This window comes from Numida meleagris, chromosome 19 (assembly GCF_002078875.1).
Source record: "Numida meleagris isolate 19003 breed g44 Domestic line chromosome 19, NumMel1.0, whole genome shotgun sequence".
Taxonomy (NCBI): Eukaryota; Metazoa; Chordata; class Aves; order Galliformes; family Numididae; genus Numida; species Numida meleagris.
In genome coordinates, this window is record NC_034427.1 from 1,221,387 (window position 1) to 1,246,399 (window position 25,013).

The following is a 25,013-nucleotide window of genomic DNA, read 5'->3' on the forward strand; positions in this document are numbered from 1 at the left end:
GCCAACATCATAAAATAGGAGGCATTACTTTCAGAGCAGGCCTCATAGAATAAGAGTGTGAACTCAGCACTCGGGCGGGAGGAAGGGACAATGCAAAGGAACTGCTGGGGAATGGGCCCATTGGAAGTAACTCGAGGAAAAGCTGCTTTGTTTTGATGGGGAGCATCAAGTCGACTCCAGAGGGATGGCAATTAGGCCAAAATTGGATGGGTGGGGTTTTTGTTCTCCCTCATTTGTGACATCTATGCAGTCACTGAGTTGTTCTACCCTTCTGCTCCTCCACCAGAATAAGGTAAAGCATTCTAAGCGCGTCATATGGAAAGGGCTGCAGGTTGTTATTTATGAAAGTAATTCGATGTCAGGGTGGAAAATGCCACAGCATGTCCAAATCAAGCTAAAATCTAGAGTGTTGTATCTATTGCCTTTATTCTTGCTTCAGGAATAAAAACGACTGGGAGGGGAGGACTGGGCTCAGCACCAGTGCTGGATGTGAGAAGGGTCTCATTAATCCCTGTTCAATACAGCCCAGTGCCTCATTTCCCAAAGGCTCGCTGAGAACAACAGCAGCTCATTTTTTGTGCTGTATGAAAGACACCGTCGCTCCGTGCTCCCTTGCGCACAGCTGACAGCAGCAGATACCCCTCCCGCGTAGGCACTGCTGGTTCCCAGCTCCCAGCCTTCCCCTGGCCGTGGGCCGGCGACTCTTCTACACTGGGGTTAACCAAACCGCCGTCCCCCGGCTGCGCCCCGGCACAGAGCACCCCGAGCTCTGCGGGTGGCAGGAGCCAGGCTGCCTGCAGGGTGCACTGCCGGCACAGCCTTCTTCTCCAGCTGGGTTACACGGGTTTGTTCAAAGCAGAGCAATAAAGACGCCAAAATACGTTGACTGCGGGCACGGCGGTGCTGCGTTATACAAAATTAATCTTTACCCCTGTTAAGTGCCTGCGTTATTAGCTAAGTCACCGGAGGACAAAGTGAAGCTGCTGTTACGGTGCTCCAGAATTAAAGCGCTGGACGAGTTACGCACTGAGGTTTTAATGTGTGTGTTCCCGTGGACCGTAGGACAGGTCTCGGCTGTTGAACTTGCAGCTCGTCCCATTTAAACGTGAAGTTCATGGCAGGCAAAGGAGAGGCTGTGCTGCCGCTCGAAAAGGCGTCCTCTGGAGCTCTGAGCCCGCGGAGCTGTTTCACATGAGGCAGAGTATGACTCATGCTAATGAAAAGGGCAAAGAAGATTTTTTTTTAAAGAAATATATCGCAGTTAAATTAGTTTAGACAGCATGACATCAGAGAGTAATTAAATAGGTTTGTTGGAATTCCGTTTCCAATTCCTGAGTTCAGGTTTGTAAAAGATTTCTGAGCACCTGCAGGTCTCTGTGTGTGAAATATTTTCACTGGAAAGGATTCAAAACGTTAAAAAAACCTTTTAACACAGAGGCAGCATTACGCCATTCTTCCTTCTTGGAAAAAAAACCCCTCCAATTTAAACAGGACTCCTTCAAGTTTTCAGTCAGTTTTACAGAAGAAAACGAGGTGGTAAACTTTCTCTTTTCAAGAACAAGTTCTTTACAGCCACCAACTGAAGTCAGGGGAGAGCGCGTCTGAGTACATGAGCATTTCCACTATGGGACTGGATACGAGCACTGAACAACGAGATTTGAAATGTTTTAATCTCAATCGAAAACCATTTTTGCTGACTTTGGTTTTTAATTTCTTTCATGTTTTCTTCTGCCAAACTGGAGGAACCTTTCCTGATTTTTTCTTTAGCGGCATTCAGAGGAAGACCAGAGGATGAAAATCCTGCATTTTCTCACTTTACTGCTTTGGCATTTGACTTGGCTGTCTCTGGATCTAGTTCCTGGAGCACTGAGTAATTCTGAAGCAGGCCAGAGTAATCCAGGATCTAAAATAGATTTGTTAAAAGCTGAAGGAAAAGAGAGGACTCCCTCAGCACGGGCAGGCACGCCGCGGACTGCAAACCATGGATTTAGCACCGGGACCTCGAAGGCAAGGACTAAGAGCCATGCTGCTCAGGCTGGAGCTCTGCTGGCCAAGAACGATGAATCGCAGAAGGTTCTTTCAAGAACAGCAGGCGCGGAGGCAAAGGTAGGACATCTCCCGAGCAGACCTTCTGGAGTAAGGACAGTGACTCCAAAGGTCCCCAGTCCTAGCGGCAAGGCGGCTTTGAAAAAAACTGGCACGAGCGGTACCGATACCAGTCCTTTCAAAACGAAAAAGACTAAAGAGCCTGTCACCCCAAGGGAAGCTAAGGAAACGTTCAGACATCCCCCTATAACGCCACATGAATACATGCTCTCTTTGTACAGGACTCTCTCAGATGCAGAAAGGAAAGGTGTTAATGGAAGTGTAAAACTGGAGGCTGGACTTGCCAATACAATAACCAGCTTTATAGACAAAGGACAAGGTAAGAAGGGAGCTTGCGTGTGCGTGGACAGAGAGGGATGCCTGAGTGCGAGCGTTACTACAAAACAACTGTATGTCGTTGAAGTCAAAAAGCTCTTTTTAATGTAAATAAAATTGTACAACTTTGCTGTAGATTTTGTCCTTATCTTGGCAAATTCATCTAGAAGCAGAACTAGATGGCTGCATGGCAGCCAAGCAAAACATAAGGAAAATATTTTAGATGCATATTTCTGAAAATCCATCAGTCCTTGCATGTTTAGGTGTTTAAAAAAGTTAACATTTTTATCTTATGTTCTTTCAATAAGTAGCTCCTGGAAACTGATGTTAGATTTTATTAAGTGTGTCTGAAAATACTTTCTATGCTGAGAGCGGGGCTGTTCTGTGGGAAAAATACAAATTTTGGTATTGGAGTGGCACCCTGATTTGTTCAAGGACAAGTTGGGAGGAACTACACTGTAGACCCGGGAGTCATTATACAGCAGCCTTGGTGTATCTGTAGGAGCTTGAAGCTCATGCTCTCAGACACCACCAGCCTCCTAACCACAGAAGCAAATAGCTAAGCATGGGCTAATGAGAGTAAATAACTTCTGGGACTCCCTAATTTGCGGTTCAATGTTACGGTTCCAAAACTTTTTGGAAATTTGGCCTAGTGTCTGCTTTCACACAACACATAGCCAGTCTCCCAAAGGTTCACCTTACCATTCCGGTGCGAGAGCTAGCTCCATGCTGCTTCCAGTGACATTGATGAAATTTAGTCACAGACTTAAGGAAGCAACATGGGCTACAGCTAATTACGAAATAGTGATGGAAGGCTCAGCCAGGACTGGGTTTCTTTGCTGTTTAATTAAGACTAGTTTGGCTTTTGGGAAGGGATGGCATGCTGCTGCGCTCAGGTCCTTGGCTCACCACTGGGAAGCGTTGTTATTGAAACATCAATAAAATGTTGTCTCGGCCGTATTCCTCATTAGCGCTGCTCATGGGTTTAACCAGGCAAAGATAGCGTCAGGTTAAAGGGAGGTATGTTGTTCTGCCCAGTTTGGAAAAGTTGTGAATCCTGTGGAGTTAAATTAATGAGGCAATTATCCTTGTGTCTGACAGTTCCTGGGGGATGCTGGTTTTAAAGGGCTAATTGACTATTGTATTGTCTAAAGGTGAAGTTGCTTAGGTTTGGAGCCAGCATGAGGCCTGGGCACCACTGAAGCCCCATTTCAGTAATTTAAGTGGGATGTAAGTGGTGAATAGGCCCTGTGAGTCCTCAGACCTTATGAATGACTGTTTTCCAATAGGCTAATGGCTACTTTGAAGCTAGAAAATGCCCACAGGTGAAAGAAATGATGTTTCTACAGGGCAAACTCAGGAACTCATTTCTCTGATGAGTCACTGAATTCTTCTGGGTCCCTGCTCAGAGCCAGTCCCTTAGGCAAAAATTGTTCTTTCTGTTTTGTGGGCAAAGGTAAATTCTAGTCTTATGAGGGAACTTCAGGAATATCGTAAAGAACTGAAAAAACAGCATTGCTCTGTGCTTGATTTAAAATGTGTGTGCTTTTTTTAGATGAACGAGCGCCAACTATAAGAAAACAAAAATATATTTTTGACATCAGTGCATTAGAAAAAGATGGCTTGCTGGGAGCAGAGCTTCGAATATTGAGGAAAAAGCCTTCTGATACTTGGAAGTCTCATTCTTCTGGAAAAAATTCCCAAGTGAAATTATTTAGTTGCTCTACCAACAGACAAGCAGCAACACTCCTGGACTCTCGAACTGTCAGTATCACAGATACACCAAAATGGGAAGTGTTTGACATCTGGAAGCTTTTTAGGAACTTTAAAAACCTGGTTAACTTGTGTTTTGAACTGGAAACTTTTGACAGGGGGAGAGCAGTTGATCTCAGGACTGTGGGATTTAACAGAACAGGAAGACAGGTCAACGAAAAGGCTCTCTTCTTGGTATTTGGGAGGACAAAAAAAAGGGACTTATTTTTCAATGAAATCAAAGCTAGATCCGGCCAAGATGACAAAACCGTGTATGAGTACTTATTCAATCAGAGGAGGAAGAGAAGAGCTCCTCTAGCAACACGGCAAGGCAAGAGGCCCAGTAAGAACCTGAAGGCAAGATGTAGCAGAAAAGCCCTCCATGTGAATTTTAAAGATATGGGCTGGGATGACTGGATAATAGCGCCTCTAGAATACGAAGCGTATCACTGCGAAGGTCTTTGTGAATTCCCCCTTCGATCCCATCTAGAGCCCACCAATCATGCAGTTATCCAAACTTTAATGAACTCAATGGACCCCGAATCGACGCCTCCAACTTGCTGTGTTCCAACCAGGCTGAGTCCCATCAGCATTCTTTTCATTGACTCGGCAAACAATGTGGTGTACAAGCAGTATGAGGACATGGTGGTGGAGTCGTGTGGCTGTAGGTAGCAGAACAGTTGCTCATGTGAATATGTTACGAAAGATAGTATGACGCACTGAACATAACCTCTCCTCAAACAAGGTTCACTTAATTTCTTACCTCTAGGGTATGTTTACAAGTATGTAGGACCGAATCCAGTGATTCTGTGTGTCTCTCCACCATCTTTCCACTGTGGGTTTATTTCAGTAGTATTTGGACGCTGTCACACAGCCCAATATAAAGCCTTGTGCTGGCAACACAGGTCTGGCTCTAACCAAAGTCTGTGATGGGGAAGATTTGACCTCCATGACTCTAAATCACCTGCTTTTACCCTAGAGGCAGTGTGTAAAGATGGTACTGGTGAGCTGTGGATATGACCTGTTTGCTCCTTTGAGCAACATTCTTGAGACTGAATCTTTGTCTGAGTCCCACGTGCATTGTCTATTAAGAATTGTAAGGAAACAGTCCTGATGTCTAGAAGAGAAGGTTGTGTTCTGGCATGCTCCCATCTTGGTGTAAATAGTTGCACTGTAATATGATTTCTTTCTGATTAGCTCTCGAAACTATGCGTATATAAAAAAAGAGTAATTAAACGTAATATGTTGATTTAGTCTTAAGTTGTACATGGAGATGGTTGATGCGGGAGGTGTTTGTTTCCATGCATGTTTTCCTCCAAGCTACATATCTTTCTTAAGTAACCACCTTTCCATTATTGTGTAGCAAGATATATTACTCTGTATAAGGTCCAAGTTGTTCTCAAATGCTCCTAGTAAATGTGTTCAGTTATGGCATAAGATGTAATAAATTATTGACACAGTGCTACATTGTGTCTAGCTGTCCAACTCTGCATAATTATAATGCTGTTAAGAATTTGTTTTAACGTTTTTGTACAATAAATACAAGTGAAAGGGACTTTTCAGTGCGGCAGAATACTGGCGGTACGCATAACGTGCTCATGTATTTCACTTGCCTCTAACTGCTGACTGGAAATGTTGGAAGAAAGATTTGAAAACACGCCGTGTTTTAACCAGGTGTGGAATGACACTGTCACTTGATGTACCTGGGGCTAGAATGAATTATGCAGCTGATTGCAAAAGAACTGTTATCTTTTAATTCCGCATCCCAACAGCTGTGTGTTTGCATATCTCCTGTATCTATTCCAGGCATGGATCATAAATTTATTCTGGGATTACTCTTTGTATGATTCCACCTACAAAACCGTAGTGACATTTGAATGTAGATGGATCAGGCAGGATGTGGGAACCATCAGAAATGACTAACATAGCTTATCAATAGTTGAGTTACAAATGCTAAGGCTTGATGTCTTTGTTTTGCCACAGTATAAACCAGCAAGTCACACGAGTTCCTGGGTCTGAGCTCTGCTCACACAGCATCGCTGCCAGGGACTTTGTCAGCAGGTGAATATGGCCCCAAGGTGCTCCTGCACTGACCCCAGACTGAGCCTGTTCTAACTTGTACTGATGGGAAGTGGTCCTAAGCACCTGCTCGATGCCCATAGAGAAATGGTGGCCAAAAGCTCTGTCCTTCTTTGTGCCTCTCTCCGAGCTGCTGAGCCCTTGTAACAGCTCACAACACCTGGTGGCCATGGCCCAGCCGCAGGTGGGGTCTGCAGGCAGGCAAGCCTGCCATGTGCCACAGCCTACAGCGGGGTGACACAGAGAAACACTGCAGGAAGCTTTCGTATGTGTGATATCTTTGCAATAGCACAGCACAGTGATTTCTGCCCGCAGGACTGGGTATAACTCAGCCCAAAGCCACGCAATAACGCAAAATGAGGTAGGTCAGAATACTTGAAAGGAATGAGGGTGACTACACAGCAGGTTAATAACACACACTTAAAATGACAAGCACTTGTAGCTACCCCATCACACGCACCTGACAAATTCTGGCTCCTCGTGGCTGTGGATTGTGGCTCAGGGCTGTGCCCAGGACTCCCTGCCTGCCTCTGGGCTCCGGGTGGGCGCTCCACAGCTCCTGCTCCCCTGGATAAGGCCATGGCCAGGACCACAGCCACTGCCAGGACTGCAGCTGCTGACCCTGGCTCTGCTGCCAACTGCCTTTGGGCTTCCCATACAGCTTTCAAACCAAGGAGTTTTGAATCCCAAGCTTATATATTTTGAATCTACAAGCTCATATCTAAACAGGTTTTGCCATTGTTACAGCAGGAGAGAAAACATTCTCCTGCCAGTCGAGAATCAAGAGAATGTTCTGGACTGCCTTTTGCCCATTCTGCTCCAGCATTTCTTTTCTTCCTCCTGGCTATCTTCTAGGTGTCTGGCCTGCAGCACTTCAGGCACCTTTCCCCTGTGCTGACCCTAGCTGTGCTCTGCAGACGGTGGCTGATGGTGAGGAAAGGCAATCTCCTTCCCCAGTGCATTGCTCCCATGCATGTGCCTGTTTGCAAGTTCCCAGAGGACCCTCTGCTCTCACACGTGACAGACACAGCCATGCCACTCCAGTAACAGCACCAGCACATCACTCCCCTGGATGGAAGACTCAGAGAAGTGGTAATTATAAATGGAGTTTAAATCAGCATCTAAATGGAAAAGAATGCCAAGATTCTGCGATTAGCCCAAAGCAAAACAGTATGAATCAAAGAAAAATTAAAAGAAACACTGATGTATAAAGTTCTAAGAAAGTGCTGGTTCAAAAAACTCCAAAAATCTGGTAGGTAGTTTAAACACAGTTTAAACAAACTTCAAACTGGAGACACTTCAGTGCGATAGTTAGCTCATTACCACATCAAAATTGCCAGGTCCTGGGTTTGGCCTAAACAGGGCTGCTGACTTTCCCTGTGGTATAAATGCCTCCCAGCCCTTCAGGGCTTTATCGCTGCACTGTCCGAGCCATTGAGATCATCTGGTGCAAACACTTGTCTCTGTAATGAATTATAAGATACGGAATGGTTATGATCACATAAATCTCCAGCGTTGAAAGGCTGCTTGTCTCAAAGCTGTTTCTGTTATTCTTAAATCATCCACAATTTCAGCAGCAACAAAAAGAGGCTGCCATGGTGAGCTGACTTTTTTTTTTTTTTAATAATCTGAATTCCACATATCCATACGATTTCTACTCACAAGCATTTTAGATCTTGTTATCATCTGGAATGAGAATGGAAACTTGTATTGAAGCTCCCAAGGAGTGGGATTGGTGGCCATTACAAACGTTCCTCATTGCAGAAAACCCAGAAGCAGAGCCCGGATGGACACGTCCAGGCCTCGTTCCTCTCCGAAAACAGAGGTTCGGGGACAGGGCACAGCGTGGGACCTGACACACAGCAACGAAATCGGGAAGAACCAGAGGACCTTGGGACTGCAGAAGTTTGGCACCGCTTTCTTTAGCGCGGTCGTTATACAACGTGCAAAGACAGACACCCTCAGTTATTGTCACAGCTTTCTTCCCATGGGTGAGTCGGTGTTAGCAACTGGATGGCTGAAACGCGCGGAAACCTGAGCTGTAGAGCAATGCAGGTTAAAAGTTCAGCTTTCCACCTTTATGATGGCAGGTCTCACTCTCTCACTGAGAATGCCTCATTTGTATTTACTTTTTAGGGTCATTATCTGTCCCACGAGAGTCTTTGTGAAGGTCCAAATTTTCAAATAAACAGTACACTATAAGACAGGTATGTGTGGATAATTTTTGTTGTATTTGGCTAAAATACGGGTACTAAGCTGAATAGGTAAACATAAAAGTATGCCATTTAAAACAATGCATTCCCATTAGTGTTTGAATATGTGCCTAAACTCCATGTACACTTTTACATGGTTATGTCATTTCCTGTGTAAAATGTGCTTGTTTGTGCAGCAGCCATATGAAAGAAGCAGTAACCCGCTATGTGGGCTATTTGAAGCTTTCTTTAAGAAACATAAAAACCCCTTGACCCTTGTATAATAAAAGGTGTTAAAAGATACTGCTTTTATAACATCTTAGCCAAGACTAATAAGAATGTACAAAGAAAACAATTTTTTTTTCTCCATAGTCCTGGTCAATCACGTGGTTTTTTTTATGAATTTACTGTTGCTGTTGGGTAGTAAAACAATATTTAAAAATAAAATCGCATGAGCTTTCATTGCTCCTCAACCAACTTAATGAAGAAGGAAATCTTAACATTCTTTGAAAAACAATAAAAGCAGCGCAGTAAATACGCTTTGCCGGGTGCTCAGAATAGCCCAGTGGTTGCCATCCCATTTTTGCTGATGTCCCCATGTTGCTGTTTTTTTTTTTTTTTCTGCAGAATTCGTTCCGGTTTTCTGCAGTGACACATTAGCTGAAGCAACACAACCGGATTGTGCTTTCCCCAGTGTCCTTTCCGCGGGCACAGCTGCCCAGAGGAAGGCCTCAGTTCACGGTGCGCGCTCGGCTGGCTCTCTGCTAGCAGACGGGAGATGCGCTTTGTGATGGGTTTCCCCGGGAGACCTCAGAGCATTGCCTTGTGCCAGGCTTTGCCATTCAGGAATCAGGGCTGCGCAGCCTCTGCCCATTGTGCCACGGAAGCAATGCCGTTAAAATGAGCGCAGTCATTCTGCGTGTTCAGGTACTGTCCGCTTGCTTTTGGCAAGATGCTATTTATCACTGATAATAGCCAGAAATAACCTTTCACTGACAAAACCAGCCACAATTTGTTTTTTGCTTGTGCACATGGCTTCAAGACATCAATCTTTCTCCAGAAATGCTGAAAGAAAAACACGGCTCAGGTCCTGCACAGGTGTAGAGAAGTGGCTGCGTATCTTCCCTGGAGCTCTCTTCCCTGCAAAGGTACAATAACACTCGCAAACTTTAGGCAGCAAAGCTCACCTTGTTGGCGATCAGATGGCAGGAACCCAGAGAAAGGGGAGAGGAGCGGCACGGGGAGAAGCTCGTGCAGGAGGAGGTGCTCTAAAGAAGCATCCGAGGGAACCAGGTGTGGGAAGAAGGGCTGCAGAGAGCCAACAGTGACTGAGCGCTGGGTGATGGGTGAAAGAGTAAAGGTGGACTGAGTGCAGGATGGGAGTGAATGTGTCCCCAAACAGAACAAGAGCTGGGTTGGGTGACAGTGCTGCTGGTGGGAATAGAGGAGCCCACGTGCCAAGCTGTGAAAAAAACTTCTCTTCTGAGGGCTTGGTGTGAGTAATTCTCCTTTCCTCTGTACGCTTGCCAGTGGCACTCAGGACTTTGCTCAGACCACTGGCCTGGAAGCAGTCGAAGGCTCAGAGCAGGAGCAGGCTGATGAAACGTGGCAGAACCAAACAGCTCCTGCCTGCAGCACCACACAGCCATGGCAGCGGCCACTTCTGCACGAGGACTGACGGCAGCTGTGTGTGCTGCTGAGGAGGGTCCAGAGCACCACAGCTGAGAAACCTGGGTCTGCGTGAGGAAGCGCTTTCACTTATGAGGTACTCAGATGGATGGTGAGTTTCACGGCTGGGCTGCAGGCAGGCAGGCGTTCTGTCTTCCCTAAGTCCTGTGCAGCCTAAGGCCAAAAGACCAGCCATGCGTCCCTGGGTGGTTACTTGAAGTGCCCTTACTTTGGTGCTCCGGCATTTTCCACTACACCCTTGGCTCTAGCTGATTCCGAGCACTAACGTAAGTAGCTTCACAGTCAGCTCAAAGTGGAGTCTGGTGCAAGACATGAAGCATCAAAGTGCTGAGCCGGAGGCTGCTGGGAAGAACCAGGCTCAGAGCTTCCCCTCACCAAGGTCAGGTTCCTGCGGGCCAGGGCTGGATCCCTCCCCTGCAGTGCTTGGAGCTGTTGGGAGACACAAGGAGAGGAGTGGGGATTGCACACCCCTCTCCCTGCAAGACAGAATGGAGCAGCTGCCTGGGCACGGCCGAGACAGGGGCCTGCACCACACACCTCATGGGGAGCACTGAGCTGCCTGGATCTGTGACACTGGCAACGCAGAGAAAGGACTTGCACTATACATTTCCACAGGCAACCGAGTCCTTTAGCTGCTGGGCCCTTAGGTAAGCAGCTGTGTTACTAAAAGATGGATCCGTAGGTATGTTGTGAGGACAGCTGCTGGATGCATCCGTCAGGCAAGAAATACCGAGTGCGGGGAGGGAGAGGGGAGAAAGAAAGGACTGGAGCAACTGGCGGCAGCACCGCCAACATTTGGGCCCTGGGCACACATCCAAACCACTACTCCTGCACGTGAAGGTGTTTGCAAGAAGCTGTCACTGCTGTCAGTGCTTTCACAGATCCCAGAGCCACAGCCTGGTGCCCAAGCTTGGTCAAGGCCAAGGTGTTTGTGTGGATGTCCAGTGACCACAGTCCACGGACCTCTACTTTGGAGCATCCTCAATAGTACTTCACCCTTGAGGTGGGGTGGGGATGGAAGACGACTCTCTGCACAAATGTTAGAGAAATGGGACAAGTTTAGTCCTTTTTTTTCCAGTGGAATATCATGTGATTATTACCTGATCGATCAGTTCCAGAAGATATGAGAGACTGGGGGGAGTTTTTCTGAGGTATGCAAACTTTAAAAGCAGATTGATTCTTCAGAGTGCTAAGAAAAATGACCTGCTATTTATCTCAAAATATAAATACAGCACAGCTATCTTTCACTCAAAACATTGTAGTATTTTTATCAGAGAAAAAGCCATATGAAATAATTCACTTCTTGCAATAGTAATGAAATATTCCCTATGCCAGTAAGATAAGAAAGTGATGAGGAGCATGTGCTGGCGCTGTCCAAGTTTTAGAACATTCAGCCTCCACCATTAAGCCTACTGATTTTTAATAAATCTTGGAATTCTGGGGAAATTCCAGAGGTTTGGGAGGCTCTGGAGAAAAGGAATTCAATTCAGTACTGTAAAGGGTCGCTGTGTTGACCCGGCAATTATAAGCAAATTATGGGACTGTTGATATTCACTGAATATTATGACGTGACCAAGGGATGGTAGTTTAATTCATAGACAATAAGGACAGGATGGACAATTCAGATCACTTAGCCGGACGAGCTGCACACCCCAGGTATAAAATATTACCTGGGGACTTTGCATCTCTGAAAATGTCATCTCAGTTTTTACAGCCATCAAGGCAGCAAGCACAACTGTAGCAAGGACTGGGAGAGAAACAGAGAACAAATGGGAAAACAATATGCAAGCGCTCCAGGGATTTACACGGCCCTTGAACACACTGCGATACGGCAGAGCTGGAAAAAGGCAATAAGGATTGGAAGTATGAAACAGCTTCTGTGCGAGGAGCAATTAGATAGACTAGAGCTCTTCAGAGAGAGGTGGCTGGGGCAAGAAGGGAAAGTGATGAGGGCTAAGAATGTGGATGGGGAGCAAGTTTGCTCCCAAATGAGAACCACAGTGCCCTAAATGACACCAGTTCTGGACAGGGTTGAAACAGAGATACTGATTCCTACAGCGTAGCCCAGAGGCACAGCTCCCAGCCACACGCTGACTGGATGTTAAACGTCTCCATATGTTAAAGAAAAACTGACTGCACAAGTTCGTGGAAGAAAGCTCCATGAAAACTGGTGGGCACAAGGCCCCCCTGACTTCCTGAGCCGTGGCAGCTGGAAGCTGAAGAGCTGTGACAGGAAAACACCACTCCCCATTCCTCCCATCCTTTATCGTCTTTAGGGATCTGTCACCCATCAGAGACAGGCTAGATGCCCCCATGGTCTCACCTGGCAAAAACCATTCTCATGTTCTATGTGGAGCCCAAAACTTCCAGGGAACTCGTACGGGGAGACCTCCTGGCTGGAGCCACTGAGCCCTGGCCACTGCCCTGTTAGACAAGCGTGGCTTTCTGATGTGGGATCTCTTTTCCCACCAATTTGTTTTTAAAAGGAAGCCTATTTTTAAAGTTCCTTGGAATTAAATGATACTACATAATAGCAGGGTATTACATATTTGGAAAGAGAGATCCAGGATTGATTTAAAGACCAGAAGTTTTAAAAAGCTCACCACAGTCAGCTCTGAGCTAATTCTGTGAATATTAGCACTTCATTTTTTTAATAAGCAGCTTATTTCTACCTACTGTCCAGTTTCCACTTTGACTCAGTGAATTGGCTTCTTTGTCTGCTATGCTAAAAAGCTTATTCCCAATGGCATTGTTCTACCTATACAGATCATGATGATTTTTTTTTTCTTTTCTTTTCTATGGAGAACATAAATCAACTTGGTCATGTTTTTGCTGTGCTGCGTACCTTCCTTACCAGATTCTTTCTCCTTCCTGGAATTTTTTTTCTTTAGACATTTTTTCCATTTATCCAAATATTATCTGCAGTGTTGAGCACCAGGTCTCATTTAACTTTGGGTTAACAGTAACAGTCTCATCAATGCCACAAAGACAATACTATTTCTGTACCTTTACTGGATTGTGACCTTTGCTACAGTCCAGGGTTCAGCTTTCCCTCCCAGCTACGCTACCAAGTTAGGAGCTCAAACTCAGTCTTCCACTATGATCAACACCGCTCTTCCATTGCTGATGAAAAACTTTCCACCTCCTAAGTTCTTGCTTCGCAGTTGAAAATCCTTGTTTACAGACGAGTTAAAAAGCAGCTTAGGACCACAGAAAGGTTTCTGTTTGACAAGATTTATTTTATTCCTGTTAAAAGTAAAAGTTCCCTTGTTTTTCAGAACGAGGCGCTGAGACAAGGCGCAAGCTCACGAGCTGTGTGAGCAGCAGCCCCAGGAGCAGACCAGTGCCTGGCAGCATTGCTCGACACCTTCCTAGGCTGCCACGGGAGAGAGCTTCTCAGCAAGGGATTAAAGACAGCAATCTATACTTCCCAAATGCTGACCAAGTGCTGGGCAGAGGACTGACAGATCCTTTCCTGCAAACACATATTTGCTAAACGCCTTTCCCTTGGGACATTCTCCAGACATGTAGAGATGTGAAGATCAAGACGTGCTCCCATTGGCATGGATCTAAAGATTACATGAAAGCCTCTGGAACAGAGGTCTGGTTTGCACGGGTTTTTTATGCATTCAGCAGCCCTCACAGGCACCTGGCTCTCCCTGGAGAATGCTGGCTGTCACAGGGAGACCTGAGCGCCGAGCATCAGGCTGCGTTCGGCACTGCAGCCTCCAGTGTGGGTAATATGGATGCTGCTCACCTCCCCAGCCCAGCAGTGGCAGGAGGCACTGATGTTCTTATTGGGATACGGGCAATACACTGACACTGTGAGCCGTCCCATTGCTTTGTCCCTCCAGGATGCTTCAGAGCAGCAGGAGCCCCAGCCACCACAGGGGAAGGCTGCTTGCCACCCTGCTCCCAACCTGGCCCAGTCCTGTAGCTCTCACTGGGAGCCGCGCGAAGCGGAAGAGGGACTTTGCTGGAAGGTGGGGAGTGAGGGATGGCGGGGGCATTTCTCGGTGAAAATTGCTCAGTCTTTGCTAGGGGGAACTGACAGCATGCCCCTGATGGATTATCCCGGATAGCCAAGCCTTTCCCATATTATATGGTTTTGATCACAAGCATAAATGTACTTGGTATAAAACAGAAGGTCAGGAAGGTTTAAGACATGGTATATGAGAAAACATTTTCCAGATTTCAGCTTCCTCCAAGGTAATATGCAAGTGTAATTAAAACAGAACCTGGAAATATAGAGTACAGTACCCTATTGAAAGTGTGTTGTATGAGCTGAACTCCCTTCATTGATAGTTTTCCAAAACACACAGCTGCAATAATCTTTATCCAGGAGAAGGGAATAAATTAAGTCTGAACACCTCTGCATATAGTGCAGTACAGTGTATGGCACTGCACCCCGTATAACCTCCTAGCGGTAATGGAAAGCTGAAGGAGGTGCATGTGGAAAACCTCTTTGACCAGCAAACATTTTCTTCTTCAGAAAGTATACAGATGGGAAGAAAAGCTCATGAAGCAGAGGCGGCTTAAGTACTGGGATGTCTTGTTCCTGAAGCTGTCTGCTCAAGTCGTTGAGGCTCTGCAGTGGCAGGGTGCCAAAGCACACTCCAAGCTTGACAGGTGGGGAGGAAAACGTCCTGGGCTTGCCCCAGCAAACAGCAACTGCTGACAGCAAGCTAAAGTGAACAAATAGGAGTTTATCATATTTAACAGTAGCAGCAGCCACCAGGATATATAAGCTTGGAAAAAGTTATCGGGTCCGACTTCTACTTCCCCTTAACGGCTCAGTCATGGAGTTCAGACTTTGCTCACAAGGTTTCACCAAGCGCAGGGAGGGCAGCAGCGAGGAGCCTGCTCTGCATCACATCTGCTTGTCCTCCAGCAGGGCTGGCGCAGGACAGGGGGAGCTCCCTCCTGCAGAACAGAGCAGGGACCACTTTGCACCCCTGGCCAAGGAATTCCAGGTCAGGGAACAGATCTCCCTACTTGCCAAACCTTGCAAGATCCATCAGGTCTTGGAAGGATTGCACTTTCACTGAAAAATGTGCTTTTTTTGTATTTTTAAAATAATGTTAACCTGGGAAGCAGCGGTGGCAAGTGTGTTTACAGTGACACTCCAAACTGAGTATTCAGTCTTACGAAGAGGACTAAGCATCTTTATGTTGTTAATAATTAACTTCCATTATAACTCCTTTTTCAGCAGGTAATGTCATCTCAAAGGTGGACTTGGTCTCAAAATGTCCAGATATATTCAGTATGCAAAGGAGGAAGATTTTGCGAAAGCAAAGTATGACAAATCCATTACAAATCACCAGTTCAGTCCTAGAAATGCTGCTTTCCTTCAGCACAGAGCCTGAGCAAGAAACCCAGCGGAACCCGGGTTTCCCCACGCCGAGTCGGACGGCCCCTCGCTTTGTTTCTGGGACTGGGAGTTCTGGGAAGAGCAGTGCAGAGACATCCAAGTGAGCTCTGGAAGAATTCAGTCCACATACATCAAGGCTCCAAGGGCCTGTTATCGCTGATTTGTGCTCCAACTCCTAGAAGGGCACATTAGACAGGAGGCAGTGCCAGACCTGCGCTGGCTCCGTTGGTACATACAAGGCCCTTTCAGAACCTGGAGCACCGGGAAAGCATGCAGCAAAGACAGTCAAATAGCTGAGGGGCCAGCTGGCAGTCTCGCAGTGTTGGCACTGAACCAGAGTTAATAAGACCTGCTGGACCTGAACTGAGTTTTTGCAGTTGGGTTTCTCTCTATCATGATCTCCAGGGTGTCCTGCAATATCCGTGCAGACTGTATTCCCTCTTGTAATCTGAAGGACCCCAGCCCCACTTGTTCCAGATAGCATGGCGAGATCCTGTTTCCCCATATGTTCATTAGATTTCCTTCAACTTTCCCTCTGTGGAAGCAGGAACGGACAGTTAAGAAGGAAAATCAATATAATTTTAAATTCTGCAATTAGACAGGAACTCTAGTCTGACTAGAGAAAAGACTGAAGTTGAGAGATCTGTATTTTCACCCTAGGCTGAGCTATGTTTGTCTTTCGGAACCAAGGAGCTCTCCTCTGGAAATGCTGGGACAATGATTGCCTTAGGTTGGCTTTGATTCTTCATGAGACTGAGAGGGGAAAAATTCAAGAAGTTGTCATGGAACTATTAGACTATCATGAAAAGGTTGATTTGCCTGTGTAATTACTTTTTAAAAGATCAAAATACATGACTGCATAAAAACAACCATTGAAAAGGGGAAAAAGCATATTCTGTGAAAACATTTGGAATGAAAGCAGAGAGTAACAGGAAATAAGGAGGACAGGAATATCAAAATGTTTTCAAATGCCTTTGTCTAAAAGCTACTTATCATTTCTGTCTTTGTAATAATGATAACTGTGCTAGCTTAGGATAGGTTAAATGCATATGTAGTCACAAGGACTCGATAGCCTAAGGAGCTCTGTGCAGTGCGTGGAAAGGCTGTGGGATCTTTTGAGAGTGGACAGAAATCCAAAGAAATAAATAGAGAAACATTGTTTCCTGTGAGAAAGCCTGACTGCAGAGTGGTCAGTGTATAAAGTCATCACTGTTACAGAGGAGGAAACGTAGCAAGTGAAAAATAGCAAAGGTGGTCATTGAGGTGCCTGATTCTGAAGTCTAAAAAGTGGAGAATTCAGGAAAGATTTGTCCTGGGGGATTCCAGTTTAGCAGATCAGGCAATGCCTGCTGTGCTCAATTCCCAAGTGCAGCCCCTTCGCCCTTTCAGCACTGCACTGCTGACTGAAAGACAAGGGCATTCTGCAAAGCAGAGGCCATCTAGGACCTGGATTGCTTGGTCACCATATTACTTCTTGTATTTTTTACAAACCTGCTTGTATTTCTTACTTCTAAAGGCACTATAAGAACCTATTTAAAACATAAAATAAGTGCAATAATTTAAAAAGCCCGCTTCATTCTTTGAGAAAATACGGGTGTATCCACTGGCAGGGTGAAGAAAAGCCAACTTGCAGGGCTGCATTAAGAAGTCTCATCTCCAGCACAGCCAACCAAGGGCCTCTCCACATCTCTGCAGCGCTTCTGACAGCAAATAGCCTGAGGCCCATTTACTAATGCCAAGCTCTGCTCTTACCTAACACCTTTAGAAATGGACATCAAAGGGAGAAGAACAGGGCTCACAATGAGCATCTTTATGGTAAGAATGAGAAAACTTTCACAGCAGAAGATTGAAATGAGTTTCACATGGAAATGGGGAATCCCTTTATTGAAATTTTTAGGTGCATGTAAAGGAAACATGCATCAGAGAGATCTAAGAATATTTGGTACTGCCTTGGAAGCGGAGGATGGTTTACAAGATCTTTTTAGCTACATACCTATAGGGTTTGCAAATGTTTGTAATTAATTATTCCAACCAAGGAATAACATAACAACCCGGAATCAAAGTCATAGCCTAGCACACCCAAGCAAGAGCAAACATTTTAAAACTAGTAAATCATGTAAACATCATAGCTGGTCTGAAACACTCCATATAAAAATGACAGTTCCTCCAAACTGAAGTTTTGGGCTAGGTAAATACTCAGCTTAGACAAGGTGGCATTCTGAGTTCAGCATTGAATTTTTGGGTAAAATAGAGTCCCTGTGAGCAGAGTCCAGCAGCTGCCCTATGTCAGAGGAGAGCCAGCTCCACCCAGCTCCAAGAAGGACCCACAGTGGAGTAGTGCTTGGAGAGCTGCAGCCTACGGGAAGGCCACACGAGCTCAGTTCAGGAAGGATGGCATCCATGGGAGGGACACACCGGGAACAGGGGGAGGGAGTGAGGATGAAGGAGCAGCAGGGACTGACCGCAGCTTTCATCTTCCATTCCCCTGTGCTGCTCTGGGGAAGGAGGTAGGAGAGGTGGATGAGATGAATGTGTTTTAAGTTTGCTTTTAGTTCTCGCTACTCATGCCTGTTACAAATAGGCAATAAATTACATTCATCTCTCGTAAGCTGAGTCTATTTTGCCCATTTGAGTTCAGTTGCCCATCAGTGGGAAGCCACCACATTATGCAATGGAGGCCTTTGCCCTTCCTCCAGTCTTTCTTGTGGCATTTTATATGATTAATTAGTAGTTCACTGAGTCAGAAAGTCAGTTTCTGTTCTGACAAATATTTAATTAACAGATTCTGAGACTCTCAATTGATAATAGTTAAATATTCCTCCCTTGCAACTCTTCTTTTCTTACATACACTGCAAATGGACTGCCTGAAATTAAACAGGGCTGCAGTCCTGACAATTAAGTAGAAGGTGACCTGAAAATGGATCTATACAGCAGCAAGATTAATCATAGAATCACAGAATCATTGAGGTTGGAAAAGACCTCCAAGATCATCCAGTCCAACTGTCCGCCTACCACCAGTATTTCCCCACTAAACCGTGTCCCTCAGTGCAACATCTAAATGTTTCTTGAAATTCCTACAGTGGCTTACATGGGCTAAACTAAATCAAAATTGTTAAGAAGAAATGTTAGGTACAACTTGGATCTGTGTGTTATTTCAAAAGGCTTAGTCTCAGTGCAGCACCTTAGCATTGAAGAAGTTCCTACATGCTTGTGACCAAGCTCCCTCCTACTTCTGGGCTGTGAAATCACAGAGCCTTGTTGGTTTACTGGATCCTTATTCTGTCTTCATTACCTTGATAACAGATGGATGCAGATTTTTTCCTCCCTCGGTTTTTCAAGTTTGAATAAGCATCACCCTTGCCCCTTTGTGTGCTGATGCTTGCTGAACTAATAGGCTAGAATTATATCCTCCTTCCTCTTCTGCACAATAGTCAACTCGTCAAAATGAAGCCTTGCTAACCAACACAACAGCCTTGATCTAGATGTCATGTGCTCTAGAAAACGTTATGCTTCTGCAGAGCCAAAGTTAATCCCAAACTGAACACAAAGCAGCCTGCAACACAGTGTCTTCTCCAGCTTCAGGAAATGTTTTAATTGTTCTTTACATCTGGGCTATAATGATCCCAAAAGGGCCTGTGATGGCTTCCTGGGCCTGCCTGGATTCTGCTGTAAAATACCAGTGCAAGGCCTCATCAAGAGTGGTTCAAGCATCCTGGCCTGTCAAAATGACCTCTTGGGGAAAGACAGTTTCCCGCACGGAACAGGTGATGAAGCCTCAAGGTGATTGCTACAGCTTCTTCCCTTTATTACTTGAAGGAAAAGAATCACTATCATTACCTTAGCAGAAGGACTGACAGCAGCAGCAGTTGGGATGGAGGTTTCACGTGGTTTGACAACACAGCTAAGCTGACAGAATAGCTGGCTTCTGCCAGAACAGCCAGTCTGCTCTCCCTGCCGTGTCCCCAGCTACATATTCCTGGCATTCCTCTGATCCTAAGGAGGGCTGGTTCAGGTAGATAAGTTCATAAAAAATTAATCCTATTAAAAACAACAAAAAAGACAATTTTCAATGGTCTCGCTTCTTCAGCCAGCTTGTTGGCTCAGCATTCTTTAGATGAAAGCTAGTGCTAGTACAGCCAGGAGAAGAACCATTCAGCTATTTGAAACTTTATCTTTCTAGTTGCATTAAACACTGGCACCACTGAATCAAACTTGCAGGAGCAAAGAGAGGCCTCTTCCAGCTCCACCCTGACACATGTGGATCATCACTGCACCCATCTGAATGGATGCAGCATGTTGGACTGCACAGCACAGCCCCGAATAAAGGAGCAACCATTCCTGCTGTCACCAGGCTTTTGTCACCACCAGTGACAAAGAGCAGACTTGTGGACAGATGATGGAGAGTCATCTCTCCTCCTTTTTTCTTACTTTCTGCAGCCTCCTTCTCTGCCTTTAGCACACAGCAGACCCATACCCCTTCTTGGTCATACTTGGAAAAGAACAAATATCAGCTGTTTGGAAGATTCTGCAATTTTTCACCCTCCTTTTTAGGCCTCTGCTCTCCCCTAAACTCAGTCTTTCCTATTCGCTCACCCGGTTGCCAGCATACAGAGGGCCGTTGTTAATGTCCTTGGAGGAACAAACACCAGCAGTTAGATGGGAACTTCACTGCTCTGCTGGTGGGACATCTTGGTGATGTTTGAAAATGCCCACCCAGAAGGAGCTGCATGCTGAAACTCACTATGACTGAGGTAAGACTTATGCAGTCATGGAGCCAGCCACCAAACAGAGCTGAGTGGTAGGAACTTGAGGATAACAAAAATTGCTTACATAAAAGGGAGGAGATTGCCAGTGTTCTGAGTCAGAAATTCTCTTAGAGTTGACACTGAAATTCAGGCCCACCACCAACTGTTCCATCTTCACAGATCCTTTGGATTCAGTCTGGTATGCTGCTTGGTGTATGAGATAGAGAAGTTAGGCTAGTTTGCCATAAAACTGTAGAACAAAAAAAAAAAAAACAAACAGAAAAAAGATAGAGGAATCTTAGGGTAAGGTAATAATTTTCTACTACTGAAATGTATCAAAATCCTCCTGTGCATTATTAGCTGAGATTGAAAGAAACCTAGGCTGGTATCAGGAACTGGCATACTCAGTGTATCTCTGACACACAGCTCATAGCTGGAAAGTGTCTGCTGTGGTGTACAGATTACTGCACAAAACCAAGACTCCTCTGCCACTGATGGGAAGTCTTTTCTCCGTACAATTACATGGCAAAGGGATTCTTGAGCTCCATTGCCTTCAGTGACTCTAACTCACTCATGGCAAAGAGGAGGCTTCAGAAATGGGTATGCATTTTCCTCCATTGCCATCTCACAAAAAATGGCTGTTATGAATGGTATTCAACATTGCTATGAGTCGAACACACAGAGGACAGACAGGCAAACAGAAAGAAGCAGAACTAGCTCTGACCTTCCTCCCTAGAACTGGCAACAGGCACAAGAGCCAAATGAAATAAGAGTGCATCCCTGAGAGAGATCTGCAGTCCTCTGTGTTGCTCAATATGCAGCACTGCATCAGAACAACTTGTTCAATAAACACGTTGTCAGATAGTTAGACCTATTTTGACAGTGAGTTGCAGTGAGCCAGAACATGTCAGAAAGCACCGGTTGCGTGTACAGGCGTCTGGGATGTCTGCGGAAAGGAAGCCCAAGCAGGTGTCTCCATTGGCCCCATGAGAGCTGACATTTAGGGACATATGAAAGAATTCTAAAGACTACTGTGGAGTTTCAAGGCCATTAAAACAGCTTCTACTGCCCTCTGGAGAAGCTGCCGTCCCCATAAATTTGTGGGGAAAGAGGGGAGGAGAATATTACAGCTCCCCGAGCCCTTCAAGCCAGCACCACACTGAGAAGCGCAGCCTCAGTCCTCCCCAGCTGCTCTTGCTCACATCTGCAGCAGCTTCCCATGCACCAGCGCTAACATTTGTGAGGTGATGTGGATGTGATCCAGAGTAAGTCGCCTAACCCGGCAGAAGCAGCTGCCCAGCTCTGCAGCCCTACGGCAGCCGGCGGCGGCAGGAGCAGCAAGCGGGGTCACACGCTGAGGCAGGCGGGACTGCTCCTGGCAGCAAGGCGCTGTGGGGACGCTGCCACTGCGCTCTGCCATCTCTACGTGCGTACACCACCTCCTGCTTAGAGCAGAGAGAGAAAACAGCAGCTGCCCTATGCCATGCAGACGAGACAAAGTGCGGCCGCCGCCGCGCTGCTGGGTGGGACCTTCTAGCAGGGAGCCCTCACGAAGCGGGCAGGCACGGCCTCGTTACCTTCACGCCTGCGAACGAACCCGAACCCCAACCCGGCCGCACCCCCCCACTCCTTGCAGCACTGCGCCTGCGCGGCGCGCGGGACGGAAGGGGCGGGGCCGCTGTGCCGGAAGCGGCGTGAGGAGGCATGGCGGCGCTGGCGCGGGCCGCGGTGAGTGGCAGCGGCGGGTGGTGCCGCCGAGCGAATGAGTGGTGGTTGCGGCTCTACCTGTCTCGCTCCGTCCGTCTGGTCCCAGCGGTCCTCCCGCCGCCCTGTGAGCGGCCGGTTCCCGTCCCGACCTTACCGGCTGTGCCTGAGGTGAAGGCTGCCGGGCGGTGCTGTGCTTCACTACGGGCCCTGCACACGGCGCTCCGTCCCGCGCTCCTGGAGCGCTTCACCCGGGGGAAGGACGGGGGGCGGCTCCGATCTTTATTCCAGAGCGTGTGCTCCCACGAGAGCCGTGGCAGAGCGTAGTGCCCGCCGTCGGGGGTTTGCGTTTGAGGGCTTATTTCTCTGTCCGTTTTTGCTGTTCTACGGCCGTGGGGGCTGTGCCCGGGGTGTGGGGGGGTGTCTGTCAGCTTCTAACGTCTCTGCAGCACGTTGTCAGATACCAGCAAAGGAGCTAGAAAAGGGAGCTTGGTGGCTGGAACTGATTCGTACCACAGCACAAACACAGGGATGGCTGATGCTGCCGGGTGGAGACAGACTGGTGACAGAAATGCAAGGTCTGTACTCACAGAGCAGTGCCCACTCGTGAAATTAATCCACCTCGTTTCTGGAACTGCTGTCTCGGGGTGTGGTTTCACAATGGTGAACTCTTTCAGCCCTCCAGCTGAAAACAGCTGAGAGCAAATCTGCCTGAGAGTGACTGGAATGCAGTGAGCTGAGCTCCCGTTTCCTGCTTCAGTGGCTGCACTCTGTCCTCACCCGTGGCTCTGTGCTGTTGCATACCTCTGCGTGCCCCAGCATTTTTCTTGGCCCTTATGCTCTAATGCCAAAGCAGCAGAACCAGGGCAATATAAAGTTAGTTTCCTGCTGTTTTAATGAGCTGAAGAGGCCATTGCTAGCAAAAAAGGAGGGGGAAGCCAGGTGGGGCGGGGAGCAGAGGACTGGAAAGCAGTGAGTTACTGAGGGTTCAGCTGTCCCTGGAGCTGCACCCCAGGGCACCATTTTCAATGAGAAACTGCATGCGGAAGGTGCAGGTTTGTCTCCCAGGCTTCCTGCCCCTATGCAGCGCTCCTCTGTCAGCTGCTTCTGGCATTCCCATTGCAGAGGAAGCTGCTTGAACTTTTAATCCTGTCTGGAAGAAATTCTCTTTGGACAAGATGTAGTTGTCTGCCATTTTTGTGGTCTGAAGTACCTCGCTTTGTGATTAGAGAAGCACAGGAACTGTAGTAAGTGGTGAGAGGACTCAGATAGGAGGCAGGGGAGTTCTAACAGCAAGCAACGTAGTTCTGCTCAAGCTATGTGATGTCATATCATTGCTGATCCGTGGTGTTTCACGCTGTCATCTTTTGCAGTAGGATTTAATAGTTGCCTAATCAAATGAAAGTAAGTCTCCAGACTTTAAACATCTCTTCTTTGTACTGAAAATAAGAAGGAACAGCTTTGTTTTCTTCTAATTTTCAGGCCTTCTCAGGTACTCAGTGTACGATGCAATCCTGGTTATAGTCCGAATGTTTCAGTTAGTAGTTCTGTTGTGGTCAAACCATCCTCTACCCCATAAGAGCTACTGATGAGTAGTTTGTCTGCTACCTATGGCTTTCCTAAAAGTGGCCAAAAAGGGTTTAGAAGGGCATAGGTATTTTCTTTCACCTGGATCTCAATAGGGCAGCTGGCTGCAGGCTACTGTGGAGTAATTCCATATGGTTTAGACTAGGCATGTTTTCTTTCAACCATATTGTAAATAAAGAGCATTACTTGTAGTTTAAATGAAGGTGATGGTTTGCAAATAGTGATAATGGCTTAGAGAAGATCCCTTAACTCACTGTTTTCCTTTATTTTCTTATGTTTTTAATGGTAAATGTCCCTTTCTATCCCCTTTTAAAAATATCCCTAATTTTTTTAGTGGTGGTGCATCTCTTGCAGTTTTTGCAATTCCCATTGTGGCTTAGCAGCGCAGCACTGGGAGGAGCAGCCGCAGGAGGCAGTGACTGCACCTGGGGGACAGCAGTGGCTCTGCAGGGAAGGGGAACAGGAGCTCAATTTGTGTCTGTTTTTCCTGTCCTTTGGGCAGATCTGTTGTAGTTGTCCTCTCACTGGCACCACTGAGAAGAGTTTGGCCACGTCTCTCCTTGTCCTTCTGCCTCTGTTTGTGCACACTGATAAAATTTCCCTAGACTTTTCTTTCCTGAAAGCTAAATAATCCCAGCTCTTGCAGCCTCTCCTCACATATTGGGAGCTTCAAACCCTTAATCATCTTTGTGACCCATTAAAAAATAAAGCTATTTTTATTAGAAAAAAAGCCTAATGTATACATCGTTTCCAGTATTAATGTAGATCATGTATGAAGGAGACAAATATTGTACTATCTTGAGTAGAACAAGTAAATGAAAGATGCAAAGATAACTCTGTCTCTTTTCCATATTGCCTCTAATTCCAGTTAAAGAAATTTTTTTTGCTGAAATTTACTGGGACAACATACACTTTTTGAAATACTGAAATTATTAGTGCCTGAGTATGATGAAGATGCATAGAGGCTGAGTGTTTGATGAGTGCTTTTTAGAGATCACTCAGTCAATGGAATAAGTATCTGAATTTCTTCTGTAGGTATAAATGTCATGGTGTGTTTTATGGTTTGGACAGCCCACTACTTCCTTTGACTGATCTGCTTCTGCCATTATGCTCAAGTTGCATGACGTTATTGGAGGGCAAGGGATTTTTTCTACTCAAAATTTATGCTTCTGTCAAATGCAAGTTTGGAATTTAATCTGAGGGTTTTTTTTTTAATAACTAAAACCTGTGGAAACAGGAGGACAGTTAAACTCTTCCTGAGTATTAGGATCCTCTTTTCTCATTGCTTGCCTTTCTTGTTCCAGAGCTGCCAGGCTGAAGTAACTCAATGGATAACAGCTTGCAGTGGGCTATTACAGACAGCCATGGTCCAAGGCCAGTGTAGGAGGATGCTTCATGGTATTTTCCAGGTAGGATATCACTGTACATTAAGTATGTAAAAACTGGGATGTGTTTAAATCTATAATAGTTCTT

General features: G+C 46.2%; 2 protein-coding genes and 1 long non-coding RNA gene across 7 annotated transcripts in view; 2 read left to right on the forward strand and 1 right to left on the reverse strand.

The window, feature by feature from the left end:
* GDF5 (growth differentiation factor 5) lies at positions 1,337 to 6,086 on the forward strand. Its single transcript, XM_021417098.1, has 2 exons — positions 1,337 to 2,425; positions 3,977 to 6,086. The coding sequence occupies exons 1-2, from the start codon at positions 1,792 to 1,794 to the stop codon at positions 4,843 to 4,845; spliced, it is 1,503 nt and encodes a 500-aa protein (XP_021272773.1). The 5' UTR covers positions 1,337 to 1,791; the 3' UTR covers positions 4,846 to 6,086.
* LOC110408142 lies at positions 13,352 to 21,908 on the reverse strand. Its single transcript, XR_002444173.1, has 4 exons — positions 21,827 to 21,908; positions 20,335 to 20,499; positions 19,342 to 19,542; positions 13,352 to 16,039 (listed from the first exon to the last, which is right to left on the reverse strand). It is a non-coding gene; the product is annotated as an uncharacterized LOC110408142 (long non-coding RNA).
* LOC110408141 (ubiquinol-cytochrome-c reductase complex assembly factor 1) overlaps positions 21,876 to 25,013 on the forward strand; it is a 53,074-nt gene continuing 49,936 nt past the window's right edge. The window contains exons 1-3 of one of the 5 annotated variants that reach the window (XM_021416627.1): positions 21,892 to 21,977; positions 22,403 to 22,531; positions 24,845 to 24,949. In XM_021416627.1, coding sequence (XP_021272302.1) covers positions 24,905 to 24,949 — 45 coding nt within the window. In that variant the 5' untranslated portion in view covers positions 21,892 to 21,977; positions 22,403 to 22,531; positions 24,845 to 24,904. The other 4 variants (XM_021416628.1, XM_021416629.1, XM_021416626.1 and 1 more) reach the window with 4 other exon arrangements.